Genomic DNA, 22,794 nt, shown 5'->3' with positions numbered 1-22,794 from the left:
TTCTCTTTCTCTTTCTCTTGCTTCACTCGAAGCTTCTCAAATTCTCCCCTAAACTTACCCAAATCTAGTTACAACAATTCTCTCAAAAACCCTTTACAAAGGACAAATTCCTAAATATAAAATTAAAGAATTGCACAAGAAAATATTATAAATTAATTGGCAATTTTTGAAGCAAAATATTTCTTGTTTTATTTTGATCTCACGTATGGACTCTCCAAGGCTCTCTTTTTTTTTCGGTTGAAAACAAGTCCCTTGTATTTAGGAGCTTATGTAGCTCCTAAGATAAAAGGAATAACTACCCATTACATCCTTATTCCTAAGATAAAAGGAGAATTAAGTGGATCTTGAATCTCAAGAGGAAAACCCACGATTATTTACTATATCCTTATTCTCATGATAAAGGAGAAATAAGTGGAAGCTTGATTTTCAAGTAAAGGAGCCACGATTTGTTTTTTTAAGAATAGGCAAAGTTTTTTTTCTTAATTAGATCCAAAACGCAAGCCTATTTTTGTGGATAAAATTAAGTAGAGATCTTCTCTACACTTAGAAAGTGTACGATTATTTTTAAGGTGGTTATAAAATATTTTGTCAATTAACTTATTAAAAAAAAGTGCAACAAATTAATTTAACCAATACATCAACTAAAAATCAGAAAAATATATTCTACAAAATTTTCAGCTGACATCAATTCTCCAGACTCCAGCCTTGGGAACAGAGCACTGTCTCCATCAACAAGTATCGTCAGATTATCAAACTTGGGAACAGTAGACCTCCTATCTACATTTGACATCCTAAGCGATCTTCCTTATCTAACTTCCTTGGATGCATTTGAAATGTACAATGTTCATAGACTAAGTCATAGGCACTATCAACGATCTTTATCAAGACCGGATATCGACATGCATACAATCTCTAAAATACATTTGTTTATATTAAATGTATTCATCATCAAAACCTAAGAGAGGCAACAGATCCAATCCGAGGACTTGGAGTGGTCATTCGAAACCACCAAGGAGAGTTGATTCCTGCTAGTGTGATGCGCTTCCATGCAGCCTGGGATTCAGATATCAGTAAAGCTGCTACCGGTCTACTGCCGTGTTTGCCATGGATGGTCACTATTGCAGTTGACTCCTAACTCAATTACTTCTCACCCTTCTATCTCTTTGTTGACGACATTATTAATTTTAGTTCTCTTTGTTCCAACTTTTGGTCTAGTCATGTTTGTAGGGGAGGAAATAAAGTGGCCCATCATATAGCTAGGTGGGACGTTGCTTTGAACAATGTGAAAATTTGTATGGCTTCTTTAATTATATCCCAGGTTCCTCATGGAAAAAAAAAATTAGAAGAGATTGAATTTGTCTTGCCCTTAACCTAAATCCCATAACATTAAGTTTGTTATTCTTTATTTTCTTTGTTCTTTAAAGATTTAGATGATTTTGAGAGAGTAGAATTAGCAAGTATACCACTTTACCATTTCATTTCGTTATGCGTGATATTCCTACTGAACGTCTCTTAAATTAAGTGATAATAAAAAACCTCATCCAATTTAGAAGAAATGTCCCATTTTCCTTTTGAGTAAGTTTTTCTCAAATGACTCATTTTTATTTGTAGTAACTTTTTTTTACCAATTAATCCTTAAAATTTCACTTTAATTTTAAAAAGTAATTTTTTTTAACTAATTTACCTTTAAATTCACATGTCACCTAGTTACTTATTTAGAGTAATCTCTATCATTTCTTAATATTTGTATCAAACTAATATGAAATATTAGGTGTGAAATAGAGAGTAGATATATTTCTTGTATTAGACGGTCTCACCATAAAACACGACCTATATAACTAATACAAGGATTGAATGACCCAATAATATAAAATTTTAGAATATAAACCGGTTGTTTTTAGATCGTGGAACCAAAATTGATTTTTCACAAGTCTCTAAACAAGTAAGCTATTGACTAGCTTGACTCCAACAGTCCAACCCATATGAAGTATTCGCTTCACATACTTTACCTCTCAAATCTCATGCATATCTTTGTTTATTCCTAATTTCCGATTCTAGATTCTCTTAAATCTCTCCCAACGCAAGGAACTGCTCAAAAGACACTCACTGTTTCTTGTGAAACTAGATTGAATCCATGAAATTCGGGAAGGAATTTCGAACTCATTTAGAAGAAACCATACCTGAATGGAGAGACAAATTTCTGTGCTACAAACCCTTGAAAAAGCTTCTTAAGCGTTTCCCAAACAACCCAATTTCTCTTACCACTCAAAATCAACATCAAACCCAAAATCAAAATGGACAGAGTTTAGAAAATAATGGCGATCCCACTGTTGATGTTGGTAGAGATGGGCCTAGTGCCGGTGGAAATGGCACTGCGAGTGGTCCGAGTGAAAGATTCATGTCATTAGATGAATTTCAAGATTGGTTTGTAAGGCTTCTCAATGATGAACTTGATAAGTTGAATGATTTTTATGTTGAGAAAGAAGAAGATTATGTCATCCGTTTTCAGGTTTTCACTTTGTCTTCTACTCCTTCTAAATTGTATTTTGTTTATTTATTTTTATGTGATTGTGATTCAGGGTTGCTGTTAATGAATGATTTTAATTAGCGTTAGGATTTGGCTTGTTGATATTAGATGAAATTTTAAGGCTTGCACTTTTTGTTGGGCATGATTAGTGTATTATGGAAGTGGGTGCTGAGTCTTTTGAATGATGTATGAATTATTAATTGGTTCCTTATATGACATTGATGCAGACATGACTACAAACTTAATCTTTGAATGTTTCTATATATGATTGATTCATGGTTATTGTGAAGGCTTCAGTCCTTGTAGTTTTTCTTGAATTGGTTTTACCATTGAAGACTTGATCGAAAATAGTGATGGGTAAAACTAGATCAAGTTTTGTTTTACAAGCATCTCAAAAAAAATAAGTTTTGTTTTACAAGACTCTTCTCCAGAGGCCGTTTTTCTTTAAGTTGTCTTGGGTAGTCATAAATAACTAGTGTAATTGATTTGATCTTTTATTCATACAATGACCTTTGAGGTGTTTCGATGGATACATTTGATGGGATGATTCATTAATTGCCTTGATTTTGATTGATTGAAAATGATGTCTATAGTGTGTATGAAGATAAGAAACAAATATGCAAGTATGCGATGAATGGCAAAATTAACAAAGTAATAAAGAACACAATATTTAAGGTGGTTCACCAAATAAAGGCTAAATCCACCATATCTAGTTAGGATAGTATTAATATTGTGTTTAAGGATAAGCTACAATCTTGAAGGAATTACAATGGAGGTTTGATGAGGAAGAGAGGAGCTGATGAGGGAATAAACGTAAGCAATAGGAGAGCTTTACAATGAGACTTTGGCTTTCATTTCACCAAGAATATTTAGGAGTATATATAGGGGAAATAAGGGTAAATGATGGGGCAACAATGACAAGATCAGAAAACAAGGCAGTGAGCCAGCAAAGTGCTCGAACGAGCAACAGTTGGCAAGTTGTATTGGTCAGCTTGCTGGCCTCTTCTACGTCCATCCAAGGTCCCCACATGGTCCCTAATGCCACCTCCTATGCTCCTACACTTGTCCAATCCAATGTTCATTGCTTTTCTTGATGCGCAAGGCGTGCAACACCAATTATTGCAAAGGGGAGTTTACAATGTGATTCTCCTTTAACCCAATCCCAAGTGCACACTTGGGCCTTCTTTTACCTTACTAACATACTATATTAACTTGCTTAATAAAGTTTTGATTACTTGGTGAACATAAATCACCCATAATCCTAACAGAGAAAAATGACAATGAGCCCGTGAATGAGAAGCTACGGATTAATTTACATTGATCCAATCCATTATTTTCTATGGGTATCCATGAGTCTTTAAACATTTGAAATACTTCATATGTCAATAGAAAGATGTCTTTACACCAAGGAGAAGATTATCGGACGATTAGAGCTTTACGTTTTCTCAAATAAACTATTTGAATTTGTAGGTGAATTATTAGTAAATTGTTTTGCCAAAATGGATGACTTAGGATATTTTAGCATTGAAATATTCCGTTGGAGTTTATGAGGAACATGTTTGCATGTCCTTAACATATAAGCAGCCTGTTTCGTTTTTGCTCTTCAGTTAGTCATATAGTAAGCTACCCTTACAGATGTGGTTTTTTGGCGAATGCTAAATATCATAGCATTAATCTGTTTATGAATAGCTCAATTGTATGAGTTTTTGTGTTTACAATTTATGGTTTCTATTACATGGATTAGCAAATTTTTCATCAATCATTTGATTTGCATCAAAGTTTGTAGGATCGTTATATGGAATAGGATATGTAAAGCATGTATGAATGGAAATACTGAACACTGCCTATAAAGTATCTAGAACGATGTGCGCAAATTTTTTATAAAAACTATATTTAAATGAGAAGCTAGTTTCGGTTTAGGCTTGGGTTTGGGTTTGGGTGAAGAGAGAAACTCATAATAAAGAAAAGTAAGTATCTAACATAAATTCAATTGGAAATTACTTTTTTGGTTTTGCATGGGTAAGGTTTTATATATTTGATTACAAACCCAAGCCTAAATGGAAACCTATGAAATAGCAAATTAGCAGCATTGAGATAATGAAATGTTGTATATTTTTAATGGTTGTGCAATTTTACCTTACCTGTTGGAAAACTATAATGGCGTTAAGATTTTGAAGTGACATGATAGTTGGTTTTATTTATAAAAAACTATATTTATACAATTTTTTTAATAAAATCTTAATTTATGGTCAAATGGAAGATGAAAACACTAGCTTCTCATTGTAGTAGCATTGAGATGGGTTTAAATTTTTATAAATACAATATTTATGGAAATAATGGATAATAGATCATATTAAAGCAAGTATTTTCATCTTCCTCAGTTTTGTTTCTTATAGGGTGAGCATGTATTTTCTGAAGTCGAAAATAGTTTTCCAAACTGGTGGGGAATATATCCTTTACATGAAGAAGAGAACCTTTGTATCCCTCACCCATAGTGCAAAAATAAGGTTGTATCGTAACGTATTAGTCGTATTGTAAAAGTTCTCAAATTTACCGAATTGATATTACTTTATCTTAAAGGTGTAAAAAAAATCACATTTTAAGGTTGTTTTAAGCTATATTTCATGGTTTAGCCAAAAGGAAATACTTTAACCACATCACCCCTGTTACCGTATTACCGTGTCTGTTACCGCAATCGCGACCATTACTGCATTTTTGCACCATGTCCTCACCTTCCCGGTCTTCTTCTTCCTATCTTTTTCCTTTTTCTTTTCACCTCTCTAATTTTTTCTACCAAAGGACTAAACTAAGGAACCTGTAGTTTGAAATTGATTTTTGTTGGAATACATTATCTCTTTTACATAGAAAGAATTTTTTTAAAAAATATCTCTTTCAAAGTAAAAACAGCGTAGATGCAACTTGGTGGCCGGTGGGTAGGTTTAATAGTGTTATTTATAATCTCATGTCGTTTGAACCACCAATATGTTTAGATCATTGTGATTTGTGAATAAGGGTAAGGGCTATCCAAGTTCAATTCAAAACTGCAATAAGTTCTAATAGGATCTAAAAGGGACCATTGATTAAGTTGAGAATTTAATTAGGACTTCTAAGGGCAAATCACTTAATCTAAGTTGAGATCAGTTTATATAAGTCAAATTTAGGCGATTAGTTAAAGTGAAATGTTTTCATGAGTTAAATTTAACCCCTAGACGGTGCATGTTTATTTTTCATCGTATATTTTTGCTTATGATTCAAAAGCACCACATGTATGGAAGCTTGCAACACTTGTTCTCAGATAAGGAAACAAGGATTATAACCCTGGAAGGGGAGACAGTTTGAGGTTAATGCATCGAGGGATAATAATTAAAATTCTACTTAACTGTTATCTAATAATGCTTCGTTATTATTCTCAGTTTCCAACCTTTATTGTGAGTTGTTGGTGACTGATTAACTATTGGGACAAAAGAAAGATCAGCTTTTTCAGGAGAATGGGTTGCAAAAAGGTTGACTATATGCTTCGTTTTAATTTAATAAATGGCATCAGCTTTGCCTTAGTGTGATTTTGATGTCTTACTGAGAAATGTCTTGTTTTTCCACTTAGTCAAAAGACATTTGTTGTAATGTGATTCTTTTCCTTAGTAGAGAAACTGATTTTAATCTGTAAAGATCACATTTTCATGTAATTCTAATTAGATCACATATTCACAAGAAAGGGTGCATACAGGGTTATAAATCTTAGCAGTGCCCATTTGCTTCATTTTTATTTCTCTTTTATTTTACAGTTTCATGTGTCAAGACAGCATCTGAACTACCGGCATTCTCTTTTCAATGGATCTTTGGGTTTTGGGATGTGTAACGAAGGGAGGTTTGGGTTTTGGGCTGTGGCAACGAAGGGAGCTTTGGGTTTTGGGGATGCGGTAACAAACAATTCCTGTGAAAGCCATTTCCAGTCTCTTATATCTATAGGGATCAGAAATGTAGCTAATGTGTAGGGCAAATGTAGTGTAGCTTGAAGATGTAAATATAATGGATCTTGTATTACTATAAATCAGAGATTACAATAAAGGATTGAAAACGTAAAGATATTACTAGCATTTGAGAGTCTTGTTACTCCCCCGGGAATGAGTATGACTCACTATTGTCTACACGAAATATTTGATGCCTTCTTCATTTCCCCCCTTCCCTATTTATATTAGTTTTCCCCTTTCTAGATTGGTCCTCTTCTAGAATATACTCCCTAACTAACTGATAAAATGCTATCCAATGTAGTATGACATACACCCTGTGAGTTTCGACCTGTGGTTTTGCTAGGCTTCTAATATTTGGCTTCACTCTTGACCTCATTTTTGCTGAACTGAAATTATATTTACCATACTGCTCTGAAATTTTGCTTAATTAACCTTGTTTTAATTATTAAATGAATTTATGTTAACTAAACTGAAATTAGTTTTGGTGAACTTCACTTTTACTAATTTCATTTTGTTTTTTGTTCTTTGAATTTACTGATTTTTATTGCTCTGTACTCTGTTTGTTTCAGCTTATTATTGCTGAACCGAACTTATTCTCACTTGAATATTATTTTGCTCAAAAGGCTTTATGTAATATCAAATTGGTGTATGTTTATTTACTTAAACTGGAGTTTGCTTCTTCGTTAGAAAATTTTGATTTCTTTGTTGAAAGAATGGACGCGGACCTTACTGCTTCAGATTGAAAGGTTTTTAGAAATTGCAGCTTCAAGAGTAGATTAATCCACTCATCTGTGGGTTACAGGCATGTAAAAATATACCTGATGCCCTGATTTTTTTTTTATTCTGTCACGGGATGAGTTTATTTACTTAAGCTGGAGTTTACGTTCTTGTTACTTGAATGTTAGTTTGCTAGTAGCGTATTTTTGAAGCTGGCTTCTTTCACTGCCTTCGCTTTAAATATTTGAATCATTGGCTTTTTTGCTGTCTAATTTATTGCTATGATCATTACCTTTGGGCCGTTTACAAATCTCCAATTCATACTTGGTCTGGGGGATTAGATTCCCGCTTTGCCATTGCTTAAAATTGCGTCACTTGTGGTTTATTTGTTCTGAAATTTTCACTTTGCTGTCATGTTTTGCTAATTTCTTAATATTGTTTCAGGAACTAAAAGAAAGGATTGTAAGGGTACGGGAAAACAGAAGGGACGGAACTCCAGCATCAGAAAGTGAATTCAGTGAAGAAATGATGGACATACGCAAGGAATTCGTCACTATACACGGTGAAATGGTGCTTCTGAAAAACTATAGTTCCCTCAACTTTGCAGGTACAGTGGTTACATCTTTTGCTTTACTAGAATTTCCTAATTTGATTCGTAAGATGCTGCCGCTGATCATAGGGAGATGCTGCTTCCCGAAAGTATATCACCCTAAGTTTTACAGGTACAGTCGTTTCGTGTCTTCATAATGCTGTAAATATAGTGCAAAATATAAATCGAGATCACAACGGTGGACTGCAAACTTTGATTTTTGAAATGACAGGACTTGTTAAAATATTGAAAAAATATGACAAAAGAACCGGAGGATTGTTGCGACTTCCTTTCACACAACTTGCAGCACATCAGCCCTTCTTCACCACCGAACCTCTTACCAGATTAGTCCGGGAATGTGAGGCTAATCTCGAGCTTCTGTTTCCACTGGAGGAAGAAGTCACAGAATCTACGTCTGCTCCTCGGGATCAAAATTCAACAGACCCTTCACTCTCTGATATAACCAATATTCCACCGGATACATCTTCATTAGGGGATGCGACTCATGATATATATCGGAGTACTCTATCTGCCATCAGAACAATACAAGGGCTCAGGACAAGCTCAACCTACAATCCCTTGTCTTTTGCAGTGATATTCAGGGACCAAAACGATGAAGGTAGTGGAGCGGTGACAGCCGAGAATTCTCCTTCCAACAGTAACCATGCACAGGTACCAACCGAGAACGAGGATACTGTTGACCAAGGGGATCCCAGTTCACCTTCATAAACATACAGAACCTTGCAGTTTTTGTTAACAACTTGTGCAGAAGATAGTCGGGCATTTGGAGCCCGTATAGCATTCGATACAACACGAAATTAGCGTTTGGGTCAAAACCGAAATGCTTATCTGACATTTTTGTCCCTCATTATCTTGGTTTGGTTGCGGTACATCCTAAGCTCTTGCTAGCTAACTGATCACGTTGTTACTGTGAAATTGCTTCCATAGAGTAGTTTAACTTAATCCTCAGCTGTATCTCAACATTTTAAACTTTTTCTTTTTTGGGTTACGCAATATATGACCCGGCATTGGAAGTTTGTGCAAGCTTGAGTTTGCTTACTAGCTTGTTTGAAAATTACGTGCTTGAATTTTTCCTATCAAGATAATGTATTTTTCTTCGTTTGAAAATTACTTATTTAGCCTATGCTTTTCTTTATAGACTTATGACTTTTGTGGTTTTTGTTGGTTAAAGAGAAAAAAATAAATAAAAAAAAGTGTTGAGTAAATAATTTTTAAGTCGGTTGAAATTTTAAGTGAAAATTATTAGGCTATTATGAGTAGTTTTTTTTATGATTTCTTTTTTTTTCCTTTTTGACCTATTTTTTCTCTTATAAATAATCAATAGTCAATAATTAGATTTTACCAAATATCTTCACAACCATAGAAGACGGTGTAACTAGCAAATAAGTTAATACTTTCAGCTAGAGATGTTCATTTGAGTTATTGGGTTGACTTTGAATCATAATATTTTACGTTTATTCAATTGTTTTTACATAATTAAAAATTCATTTTGAAGGTGATTCAAAGTGATATTCATTTACAAGGTCGGATAAATATCAATTCATTACAATCTATTTTGAACACCTCTACTACTTCAAGCAAATCAAATCAACAACTTTAGCCAACAATCATATCACAAAGAGACACAATATCTTGCACATCTGAAGTTACTGCATATTATAGGGATTTATTCCCTTAATCCCTAAAAGATTGCACCTTTTATTTAGTTATAAACTAGGTGATTGCCCGTGTTAAGTATGAGTTATTTAATACTTTTACATAAATAGATAAAAAAATATCAAAAGAGGTGAATAAGATAAAAAAAAGTTAATATCTGTACGTAATTTGAAATATAAGTTTGTGTACCATAATATATATTACGACGGAAAATGAAGTTAAACGATATGTAAACTTAGTGAAATGGATACATTTATAAGAACTTTTATCAACTATAAATATTGAACCACTTTTTTGTATAAATATTGTACGTTAAAGTATAATTATTATTATATTCATTACATATTAAAATCTTTAGTTTTTGCCTACTTTTGACCCATAAAACAACTACATATGATCGATCACACATTAATACATATTAAATATCGCTCATCTCTAAGTACGACTTATTTCGCCTCAATTTGAATAAAGAAATTAATTTTACCAGCCAAATAAACTATCAGTAATAAAATAATATTCATCAATCAAAACCTCCAATAAATAAAATCGAAGCAATTCTTATCCATAATTTAAATTTAATTATTTAATTAATAGTTGATAAAATTTAAACTTAGTATAAAACTCATACAAAAATATTAAATATATTTGGTGTTGTTACTTGAAATTTAGAGTCTTAAATATCCTTCATTCATTGTTAATTAACTTGCATTGGAAAAAATTCACTTTTTAAGAAAACGCATTAGCTTAAGATTTTTATTAGAAGAAGTGATATGTAATATTTGTAAAGAATGTAACATATATAATACTTTATATTTCCTTACATACATATATTATTATTCGATGTAAATAAGACAATAATATATTTATTATACAATATATTATAAATTTAATAAAATGATGGTAAAAGTTTAAAAAATTTGCCACAACAATCAATTTTCCAACAGATTTAATATAAGAAAATTATAATAAACAAATGCACTTCTTTTATATCAATATATCTGCATCCAATGTCGGTCTAAAAGGGGGCATGAGGGGCCTGTACCCCGGCCAATAAAAAGCTAGAAAAACGATGCTTTATTTAATAGTTAGGGGCATATAATAGTATTTTTAGTAATTAGGGGCCCATAACAAATGTTTTACACAAAGCCTCTCAAATCTCAAAGACAACCCTAGTTACTTTCACAAAACTTGTGCTAAAAACACAAAAGATTGTATTAAGAGTATATATTGTAAAAAAATATTATTTGAAATATATTGTCTTTTTGTAGCTAAATTTTTTTGCCTCATATGTCTACGGTATCACCTAACTTTTGCTCCAAGTTTAATTTGGGAGATGACTAACCTATATTAATCTAATTAACTTTATTCTCATGTTTCACCTAGTCTTTCTATCGTATTATTATCTACTTATTTGAAAATCACAACATAGAAAAATCATTACAAATGTAACACAATTATACCAATTTGTAAGAAAATAAAGATATTTTATTGGTGCAATTAAATAAATAATGATAGTAGAAGTAGTAGTACGAAAACTTTGAAGTTTCATTAATAATAAGAAAAGCATTCTAATGACAGTGGAGGTAACATTTAGAAAAACATAACACATTTATATCAATTTTATGTCTTTTCTCGTTGCAATTAATACTGATATTAGATAAGCCCACCAAATATTGTAATACCCCAGTTTTAGCTTGAAAAAGGATTGATAGACTACTCATATCAACAAGGTGCATCTTCTTTTCTAGGGAGCCCATTTGCTAAGAACTCCACAGTTAAGCGTGCTTGGTGGAGAGCAATCTTAGGATGGGTGACCTCCTGGGAAGTTTTTCCCGGGTGCGCACGAGTGAGGCCAAAGTGCGTTGGAAAGACTTGTGTTGGTTTGTGGGGCTAATCTACAGTCTCCAAGAGTAATCACCAGCGGTCCGAGGGGCCGGGGTGTTACAAATGGTATCAGAGCAACCCTGTGACCGTGGCTGATAGTGTTCAGTGCACCTAGCGGGGGGAAAGATCCTAAAGTTATGGTCCAACGAGGACGTTGTATTCTTAAGTGGGGGTGAGTGTAATACCCCAGTTTTAGCTTGAAAAAGGATTGATAGACTACTCATATCAACAAGGTGTATCTTCTTTTCTAGGGAGCCCATTTGCTAAGAACTCCACAGTTAAGCGTGCTTGGTGGAGAGCAATCTTAGGATGGGTGACCTTCTGGGAAGTTTTTTCCGGGTGCGCACGAGTGAGGCCAAAGTGCGTTGGAAAGACTTGTGTTGGTTTGTGGGGCTAATCTACAGTCTCCAAGAGTAATCACCAGCGGTCCGAGGGGCCGGGGTGTTACAAATATTCTATTGAAAATTTCAAAAAATTAAACTCTATATTAAAAGAGCACACTCATAAACCCTGAAATAAATTTTTTTTAAAAAAAGTAAGATTTAAAAATATATCAAAAAGATAAAATTTGAAATACTTAAGATCAAAAAAAAAATTAATTAAATAAACTAAGTTTTAAACTTATTCCAAAAGTAAGCGTGAAATTCCCAAACCTGAGGTTTGGGGCTGACAGGTCAAAAAAGACAAAAATAATTGTTCCCACTTAGTAACTGGGAACAACTATTTTGTCTGTTTTTGTGCAGCATGCTGTTCGCAGTTACTAACTGCGAACAAGTCAAATAGCTGTTCGCGGTTAGTAAGTGCGAACAGCTATTTTGTCTTTTTTGACCTGTTCGCAGTTAGTAACTACGAACAGCCCAAAACCTCAGGTTTGGAAATTTCACGCTTACTTTTGAAATAAGTTTAAAACTTAGTTTATTTAATTAATTTTTTTTTTGCTTAAGTATTTCAAATTCTCAAAAAAACTCCAATTCAAATGAAAAAGGGTTCTAATTTTTTTTAAAGCTTATTTATTGGACATCTCATATTTCTCACAAGTAGTAGTGTCTCCCTTCTTTACTTTTTGTAATCAACTTGAACAAATTTGCTAAATTAGAAAAAGAGAGATCCATGTTTGATGGATTCTTTGAAGAAAGAGACTCTTCTTTCTTCTCTTATGAGTTTCTAGCCTGTTTCGCAAGACGCGGAGAGTTTACTTGCTTACCAAAAGAAATGATTGATATAGAGCGAAGAATGTAATGGAGGGAGAAAGAACCCTGGATCCTTATGGTACGGCTTGGTACGGCTTGGTCATTTCATGTAACACCCCGATATTTTCCCGATATATTATTTTTATTATTATTATTCTTTTAGAAAAAAAATATATATTTCTTTTATTATTTATTTTGTTAGTAGGTTAAATCATGAGAATCCAACTTTTAAGGCAAATAAAATCATTTTAAGTCCAAATCTTTTCCTAATCTATCTTTAATTTCAAAAAAAAAAAAAAATAAATAAATAAATAAAAAAAAAAAGGGAAATGGCAAAGGTTGGCCGGCCATATGGGAATATTTGGGAGGATTTGTAACTTCCATTTGAGTAAATGGAAGGTTAAGGAAATTATTATAATAAAATCTCATAAATCCTTAATCAATTCCTTTCCTTTCCTTATTCCTTTCCTTACTCCTTTTCATTTTCAAATTCAATTGCAAGTAAGAAAAAAAAAAAATACTCTCAAAGTTTCTCTAATCCTCACGCCTAATATCATCAAATTGGTTCATCAAATTTTGGTGTGTTCTTGAGCAATTGTAAGTAATTCTTAAACTAGTTTTATTTTTAAGTTTTAATTTAAATTTCTATGTTTTTATATGTGTGATTTTATAGTTATGATTTTGTTCATGAATTAAAAAAATTTATGTTTAGATGTATGATGTTTTTTCTATTTAAATTTAATGTATGGTTTTAGGGTTTTAGATTTGTGCACATGTGTGTGTAGAATTGTTTGATGAATGATTGAAATATATATATATATATATAAATATATATATATACATTAAAAAAAAAAATGGTTGTTCATAAAAAAAATGTGTATGTGGTGATGGAAATTTATTTTTATTGATTAATAAAAGAGAAGTATAAGGTTGATAGAAGAAAAATTTGCATGTATATATATGTGATGTGTTTGTGTTTGAACATTGGAGTAAAAAGAATTATTTTTAAGAAAAATATAGATAATTAATTAAAATTTATTTTTGTATGTGATCATGGAAATTATGTAAATTTTATTGTTTAGATTTATTAAAGAATAAAGCATTGAAATTTTATATTTTGGTGATAAAAAAATGGAATCCCGTAGGTTTTGAAATAGTGGAAAATTTGTGTTTTTGGAGCATTTTTGGCTTTGAAATTAAGTTAAAAATACTTATACTATGTTATAAATTATGAAATTTGGTACCCGGGGGTTTTGACGCCTTCCGGACGCAACGGTGAAGTCGGATTTTCAGTTTGACAGTATTAAGATGAGTTTCTGGACAGAATGTATAAGCTGTCCAGTTTTGTGTTTATACCATGTTGTAGTATGTGATGGATGTTCATATTGTGTGTAGCATTCTAGGTATGGACGTAATTGAATATGTGTGTTATGTGTGATTGAGGAAAATGTGTATGTGTGCTTATTTCCCGAATACGATTGAACTTTGTAGGAAGTCGGTTCGTGACCGGGAATTGATTGAGACGCTTGCGAGTTGGTTATTTCGTTTAAGGTATGTACACGCAGCGTGGTTCGCAATAGATCGATGTATCATGTATTAATGATACCCAAAAGTAAGGCATGGGTATATAGAACGAATAATGCTATCGTTCGAATCAATAATTCTATACATTGTTATGATAAGTAGAGGTAGTATGTCCTCAATAACTTAAGTAGAGGTAGTATGTCCTCACTAACTCAAAAGTGGACGTAGTATGACGTCAATCTTTATATATTGTTTTGAAAGTAGAGGTAGTATGACCTCACTAACTTAAAAAGTGGACGTAGTATGTCGTCAATTGGTGGAAAAGAATTACTCGCGGCATATGAGGGCTTTATGAGCCACCGCGGGGGTATGCATACTTAACCATAGGCACCGAAGTATGGCGAGTGTCTATGGTAGAGGCTTGCTTAGGGGTTAGCTCCCCCTAATGTATTGTCTCACTTATGGAGTTCGGTGTGTACCGGCAGTATGGCTGGAAAGTACCGGCAGTATGGCTGGATAGTACTGGCAGTATGGCCGGATAGTACAGCAATATAGCTGACTAACTTTTACAAGAAAAATAAATATTCTTAATAAGTATGATCAAGCGTACGGTTCTGTGAATTGTTAATTAATCAAATTAAACTTTCTCGATGTTATTATTTATTGGTATGCGACTTTCGCTGACGTGTGCTTTTGGTCTTAACGACCCTGCGATGATGTTGTGTCCTATCTGGGCAATGACTAGCAGTAAGTTAAGTTGCAGGTCTGGGGAGTGAGGATTGTCCCTTGAAGAAATAAATTATTAAAGTAAAGAAGTCTTAAAAAGAACTTCAAAGTTTAGTTAAAGAGCATTTGGTTTTTATGAGGCGACTTTCGCTCTCAAGTTGTAATAAGTAGATTTGACTTTTCGTTTCTTATCCGCTGCTAAGTATTTCTTATTATCTAATAGTTTTAAATAACGCTAATAGAACTCGATCCGCACGTTTCCTTAACTTCAAAACTGTTTTAAACTGTTCCTAACGTTTCGGTTTGACTCGGGTTTTAGTTGTTTTGTTTTAAAAGATCATTTTCTTTTCTTTTCAAAGACCCGAGTTATTCCGAGATGTTACATTTCATATGGGGGATTGAGCCCAATCGGGCTTCTTTTTATGCATTGCTCATTTCTTCCTTTTGGCTTGGCTCTCGGCACCCTAGCCTTGCATCGTGACCTTTAATCAACCTTTTCATCGAGGCTCATTGACATTAATTCAATATTTTACCCCGCTTTAAATAATTCAACTTTTGATTATTTTCTAATAATCTAACCTTTGTCATATATTTGTCCACAACATATCATATTATTAATATTGATAATAATAGGACATGTTATCAACAAACTAAGAAAAATATTGGATTATTCACGGCGAAATTAGAGCAAATGTTGAATTATTTAAATATAATCTAAATGTGAGATTATTCACAGCAAACGAGCAAAAGGTTGGATGATTAATGTCAATTTTTCCGGAAAAATATTGATAATGCCTTAAAATTGGAATTGAAATGGAGTAGTTTTTTTCTTATAGGATAGGCAGAGGGAAAGTGAACTAGTTGTAAATCAAATCCAGAAAATAGTAATCTTGAACATTACTTATGATTAAAAATGTTAACACGGTCAATCGAGTCGCTTTTAATCGGTTCAATTTCTGGTCGGGTGTTCTCAGATTTTGGTTGGATTCGGATCGACCCGAAAAATCAAGAAAATTAAAAGATAAGACAAATTACCCATAATAATCTAATATTTTACTAATTTTCCTACAATAATCCCAACTTTTGATTGAATATAAATAATCACAACTCTAATATATTTTGGATTCCTTAATTTGGACTAGAAACAAATTCCTCACTTTAGTGTAAGAACGAATGAGATATGGCCGCTAGAGGTTTCTGGTGTTTCGGTTCGAAAGTTGTGGCTTGTTTGAGAATGTATTGAGGCGATTTGTTTGGTAAAACTTTAGCTCTAATACCAAGATGATAAAGCATCAAACGCACAAGTCAAAGTGATACAAGTTAAAAAAAGTCGAATTACGCTTTAAGGTTAGGGTTCCTGTGATTTAGGGTTTGGTCGTATCAATTTGAGCTAGATTTTTGGTTGGCTTTGAATTAGGTTTAAAAATTAGGGGAGCTAGGTTTTTGGTTGGTTTTGAATTAGGGTTTAAAAATTAGGGAAGCTATATTTTGGAAGAGGGTTTAAAATAAACTTATGTACCATTTGTTGAAGCTCTCGAGATATGTTTCAGGTTTGTGGAATGGAGCAAAATTATTTATAGCCCGTTTGGTTAATGATACAAAATAGTGGTAATGAAAATGACTTATAATATAAAGTTCAATCAAAAGTTTCATATCATTCCCATGGTGATGAAACTTTAATCACTAGAAAATTTTTTTGTTTACAAATTTTCATGACTAATTAATTCCACCTCTCCCAATGGTAATGCACTGGAACGAATTTTATGAAGAAAATGAAAAGATTAAAGTTGGACAAGCATGGCAATTAAGACATTCAAGAAATTTTTCAACCAAAATTACTCTAATTTTGATTTCCGTTACCATTTTTTATTACCATCTATCAATTAGGCCGTTAGAGTTTGAGTATTAGGGTTGACAAGATGGAGGTATTTCAAGAGTTTAGAAAAAGGGATTTTTTTTTTTTTTTTTTTAGTTTTTGGTTTATTAGATTTGAAATGAATCGGAAGAAAGAAAAAGAATATATTCAGTATGACTTGGGTTGATTTCAATGCAAATTCAACATGAAATCAACACTTTCGTCAACTACATGAAATTAAGACTCATTACAATTTTCTTGTTTAATTTTGCCATTTTTCTTTCCGTCCATTTTACCGTCACAAATAAAAAAGCAAGCAAAATAAGAAAATAAAGGCAAAACATGCTAATATATATATAGTAGTTCAAAACAAACTCAAAACACCATTGTATACACACAAAGATTGTTTCTTGTAAACAGTAGATGAAGATGAACGGCATACTCAGCCATCATGCACACAACTACAAAATGACCATAGAATACAAGTATAACAACACTCTCAACCCCTTATTTAAATAATAGGGTAGCAACGAAAGATGGGGGAGATCAACTTAAAGATAGACGATGGATTAACCTTAGTCCTCATCATGGTGCCTTCGGTGGTGGTGGTGCCTGTGATGACGTTTCTCATCATCATCATCATCATCAGAATCATTGCCACCCTGCACGTTTTCAGAAAAAAAAAATAAAAAATAAAAAATCAAAGTTTGATTGAGGACAAACGAGGTATAAAGGAAACCATTTAACTTTGCTTTAAGCTCATATGATAAGACATAAGCGTAGCAAAAAAAACATCAGAAACCAACTTTTTATGGTTCAGAAGTTTTCAGCAAGGATTTAGAATCCGACTCCTATGCATGAGGCATGAAGGTATCTTCACTGACAAACAAGATTAATACACTTAATTTCATAAAGTTTTTGTATTCAAATTGTTGAGAGCAGGTAACAAACAGGCAAATTAAAATAACAGACATCAGATCAGGCATGAATTGTTGCTGAATCATACTTGTTAGAGAATAAACAAGTAGAAGACCATATAAAAAAAAACACTTGATTATGAACTGTTTGAAGAGCAACGTGAAGGAAGAAAAGGAGAGGTATCTTGTTTACTTTGAAGGATCCATACGTGAAGAAGCAGCTGAATTATTCTAAGATCACAGTCAAATCAAACAGAACGAATGGAATTACTTTGAAAATCATAAATAAGGCTTTACGTATCAGTCACATTGTACTTCAGCTCAAGTAATCACATATAATCCAAAACCAAAATGCCTCATAAGCTCTTAAATAAACTAAATGAGAGAACAATTTTTTCAGTTTTAGAATGTATGTTGTGTTGTTCGCGTGATCTAAATAACAGCAAGATTCCTAGAAAAACAACGAGTCATCAATGACCAAATATCCCACACATGAAATAGCAAGTCCTAAATTGGCCATGTTGATCCAGCATCACAACCAAATTTCGTGAAATAATGGAGCAACTAGCTAGAGAATAAAGATTAAATTACTAAAGAAAGAAAAACAAACAAAACATACAAGATATGTTGGTCATTTTGTAACCATTCCTCAACCAGGTAAAGCTTATATTTCTTATATGATTCAAGAATTATCGACACTCATTACTTTAGTGTTTGCTTCTCACAAAGACATCTCAATCTAGCACGATTTACTCACTTTCTTTTTGGTTTCTCGAAAATCCTAGAATGGGACTATGGGAGGTCAACATTTTCTTCCACTTCTTGTACTTTCAGGGCAACCTTTTACAGGCTCTTAGATCAAACGACATGAAAAACACAAAAAGCATATGGTCATAAGCAGAACAGAGCTGCTGCTCATGAGCTTGTTCGAGCAAGCCTTCCGCCAAAAAGCAACTACAAGCAGAAAGTAAGTATTTATTTTGAAGAAAAATTTCGGGCAGATACTTTTTCCAAATAGCCAATTATAGCTGAATCATATCTATAACCAACAAGCGCAACAAAAGAAATACACCAAATCTAAATATATGATCTCTTTAAGGAGAAAATTTTACATCAATAAGACAAAACCATTCTAATAAACGACCAAAGAAACAAACACCAAGTCAACCGGATCATAAAACTTCATAGAAGTACAATTCGTGACAATATAAATATAACAGGACCATATCGGCAGATTATTCATGAACATCACAAATGAAATCATCAAAATAATAATAGTAAAAACGACGAAAATTAAAGAAAAGGATGAGCTTACATATTTCTTGCGACCATAGCCCTCATCTTCATCATCACTCTTCTTCTTGTACTCAGTCCTACCATACGAAGATGCACCATAACCCTCGCCTTCATCCCTTCCATAACTGGGCCTCTCATACTCAGTCCTTTCTCCACCATACCCAGATCCATATTCTGATGAATCCTTTCTTCCATAACCAGATTCATAATCCGAGCTCTCTTTCCTTCCATACCCAGACACATATTCCGAACTAGGAGCATCATATTCACTCTTCCTAGCGTACCCAGATCCATAATCCGAACTAGGGGCATCATACTCACTCTTCCTCCCATACCCGGATCTATATTCAGATGTGGGGTTCTCATATTGAGTTCTTCCTCCGTACCCACCAGATTCATACGCAGATGAGGGATTTTCATATTGAGGTCTTCCTCCATACCCAGATCCGTATTCTGAGGTTGGATTCTCATATTGAGGTCTCCCACCATAATCCGAAGTGGGATTCTCATATTGAGGTTTCCCTCCATACCCAGATTCATATTCAGTGCTAGGCTTCTCATACTTGGGCCTTCCACCATACCCAGATCCATATTCAGAGCTAGGCTCCTCGTACTTGGGCCTTCCACCATACCCAGATCCATATTCAGAGCTAGGCTCCTCGTACTTGGGCCTTCCACCATACCCAGATTCATACTCCGATCCGCCACCACCACCACCTTCATAACCAGGAGTAGGAAGATGGGGCTGGTACCCAGATCCAGATCCATAAGCAGGCGCAGGTTGAGGACGGCCACCATAAGAAACAGCGGGGCGAGAACTGGGACGGGCATAGCTTTTATACTCATTCTCCTGAGCTTCTTCCCCATAGGCAGAAGGCTCGGCATAAGAGGAGTATTGAGGACGTTCATAGTCAATGCCTCCACCGCCGGATGAAGGAGCGTAGCAAGTTTCGGCACATGGGGAAACAGGACGGCCGTAAGTCAATGCTTGATCGTATCCTCCACCATAAGGAGTTGGGTCGTATTCATCAAAGTCATCGGCGTCGTCGTCTCCTCCGCGGCCTCTAGGATAGTAAGACATGGTTATTGGTTGTTGATTGATTGGGTTGATTTGAATTTTGGTTTTAGAGGCAGGGTTATATGATAATGTCTGTGGCAGAGATCTTAGTTTTCAATTTATGAAAAAAAATCTTTAGCTGACCTAAATATGTGTAAATTATAATGGCCCCAATTTAGGAATAGACAGGATCCGCAATGTGCTATTGTTCAGGACACAGGTGGAGGTTTTATTATTATTTTTTGATTAAAATAAAATTTATTAATTAAAATAAAATTTATTAATTAATTCAAAAATCATACAACAATCAGTATAAAATTTCGTGTAATGTACAAATTTGTTATTATAAATAGAGATGCAATCAATCAGTATAAAATTATAATATTTTTTATAAAATGGATGAAGGATTTTTGAATTATTTGTGCTTTTAATGAAAAAAATTAGGAAAAACTACCCTCAATAATCATATTTTTTATCGATTTTCCTACAATAATTCCAACTTTTGATTAACCATAAATAATTCCAATTTTTAGGCCACTTACCCATGAATGTTGTTGTGTCAATGCTAACTTGTTTTTGTAGGGAAAATAACCAAAATAAAATGAAAAATAAAATAAAATAACATATTTTTTTTAAAAGTAAAAAAAAAACACCCCCTCCCTAATAATGCCTACAAGACTCATCCCCTACTAAGAATGCAGGCGGGGCGGGTCTAATAGGAGACCTGCCTTATCCCTATCCCATCGGGGCGGGGATGGGTCCCGGTTTGATGGGTCATGGGGCGAGTACAGGTATAAAATTCATACCCACCACGGGGATGGGGATGGGGATGGGTTTTAGGTGATATCCGCCTCATCCTCGCCCCCCTCAAGATATGTACAAATATACAAATTTATAAATGTATGAAACTATGAATAGTATGATGTACAAGTATTAAAAATGTATTTATTTAAGTATATGAGCTATTGGGCTTTGTACAAATTATGAGCCCAATATCACTTATTCACTTGTTGCACATGTACTGAGTTACTAACTAGTCAGTAGTCACTAGTAACTTTGTGAAATTGTGAGTACAACTCACAAGTCACAAACACAAAGTCACGCATCATCTATTCATCTTATCGCATACTCTAAAATTCCAATTTCAAACCCACATACTCTCAGCCTCTCACACCACACACCATCAAAACCCTAGTTTCCTACCTTCCATCAACCCTTTGCAGTCACTCATCGACACTCGTCTCCACGTCAGCAGCCTCCGGTGGTTCGCAGTCAGCAGCCTCAGCACTCGTCGATGGCAGATAGTGGTTCGCAGCAATAGCAGTTGTTGGCTTAGCGTTGATTCACGGTAAGTAAAATGGCTTATGAGTGATGAAATTGTAGATCTCATGCTCTTATGAGTGATGAAATTGTAGATCTCATGCTGTAAATTGATATGTGAATGATTTTTTTATGAATTAATGAATTTCATTGCTTATGAGTGATGAATTACTTGTTTTATTATTAGTGTGGTATTATTTACTGAATTAATGAATTAATGAGTTGATGAATTAGTTATGAATTAATGAATTGAGTCATGATTTACTGAATAAAGTTGGAATGAATTAGTGAATTACTTGTTTGCTGAATGAGTAGTGAAATACTTGTTTACTGAATTAGCGATGAATTAGTTGTGTGGTATTGTTTATTATTTGAATGTTTCTTAATAAGTCAAAAGCAAAAGAGAGTTGGTAAAAAAAAAGTATATTACACTTATTTTGAGATTTTCGTATATTTGACAGAGCATATTTCGACATTATAGTTCTTACAGAGTACATTTTGAGATTATAGTTCTTGCATAGTATATTTTGATATTAAGTAAAAAAAGTGTTATTGTAACACCCCGGCCCCTCGGACCGCTGGTGACTACTCTTGGAGACTGTAGACTAGCCCCACAAACCAACACAAGTCTTTCCAGCGCACTTTGGCCTCACTCGTGCGCACCCGGGAAAACTTCCTAGGAGGTCACCCATCCTAAGATTGCTCCCCACCAAGCACGCTTAACTGTGGAGTTCTTAGCAAATGGGCTCCTTAGAAAAGAAGATGCACCTTGTTGATATGAATAGTCTATCAATCCTTTTTCAAGCTAAATCTGGGGTATTACACTGGAGCAATCTAAGGATGGGTGACCTCCTGGGAAGTTTTCCCGGGTGCGCACGAGTGAGGCCAAAGTGCGCTGGAAAGACTTGTGTTGGTTTGTGGGGCTAGTCTACAGTCTCCAAGAGTAGTCACCAGCGGTCCGAGGGGCCGGGGTGTTACAAATGGTATCAAAGCAACCTTACGACCGTGACTGATAGTGTTCAGTGCACCTAGTGGGGGAAAAGATCCTGAAGTTACGGTCCAACAAGGACGTTGTATTCTTAAGTGGGGGTGAGTGTAATACCCCAGATTTAGCTTGAAAAAGGATTGATAGACTATTCATATCAACAAGGTGCATCTTCTTTTCTAGGGAGCCCATTTGCTAAGAACTCCACAGTTAAGCGTGCTTGGTGGGGAGCAATCTTAGGATGGGTGACCTCCTGGGAAGTTTTCCCGGGTGCGCACGAGTGAGGCCAAAGTGCGCTGGAAAGACTTGTGTTGGTTTGTGGGGCTAGTCTACAGTCTCCAAGAGTAGTCACCAGCGGTCTGAGGGGCCGGGGTGTTGCAGTTATACACTTATTATTATTATTATTAGAATTGATTGAGTGTTATATACTTATCATTTATACACTTATTATTAGAATGTAGGATGTAATTGTTTACTTGTTACATAAATGTTGTAGTAGTAATGTACTGTGATGGTGTTATTAATGGTTAAAACATCCTTTTATCTTACTTGTTAGAATAAT

At 34.1% G+C, this 22,794-nt stretch overlaps 2 protein-coding genes across 2 annotated transcripts; one reads left to right on the top strand and one right to left on the bottom strand.

The window, feature by feature from the left end:
* Nucleotides 1-1,925: 1,925 nt before the first annotated feature.
* On the top strand, nt 1,926-8,943 carry LOC130804244 (SPX domain-containing protein 4-like). The gene is made up of 3 exons (XM_057668622.1): nt 1,926-2,509; nt 7,657-7,819; nt 8,034-8,943. Exons 1-3 carry the CDS (start codon nt 2,135-2,137, stop codon nt 8,528-8,530), a joined length of 1,035 nt encoding a protein of 344 aa, XP_057524605.1. The 5' UTR covers nt 1,926-2,134; the 3' UTR covers nt 8,531-8,943.
* Nucleotides 8,944-16,987: 8,044 nt separating this feature from the next.
* Nucleotides 16,988-20,149, bottom strand: LOC130804261 (uncharacterized protein At5g39570-like). Its single transcript, XM_057668641.1, has 2 exons — nt 18,890-20,149; nt 16,988-17,319 (listed from the first exon to the last, which is right to left on the bottom strand). The coding sequence occupies exons 1-2, from the start codon at nt 19,949-19,951 to the stop codon at nt 17,233-17,235; spliced, it is 1,149 nt and encodes a 382-aa protein (XP_057524624.1). The 5' UTR covers nt 19,952-20,149; the 3' UTR covers nt 16,988-17,232.
* Between the last annotated feature and the right edge of the window lie 2,645 nt (nt 20,150-22,794).

This window comes from Amaranthus tricolor, chromosome 17 (assembly GCF_026212465.1).
Source record: "Amaranthus tricolor cultivar Red isolate AtriRed21 chromosome 17, ASM2621246v1, whole genome shotgun sequence".
NCBI classification, from domain to species: Eukaryota; Viridiplantae; Streptophyta; class Magnoliopsida; order Caryophyllales; family Amaranthaceae; genus Amaranthus; species Amaranthus tricolor.
The sequence above is the reverse complement of the archived record's forward strand: the minus strand, read 5'-3'. Positions and strand labels throughout refer to the sequence as shown.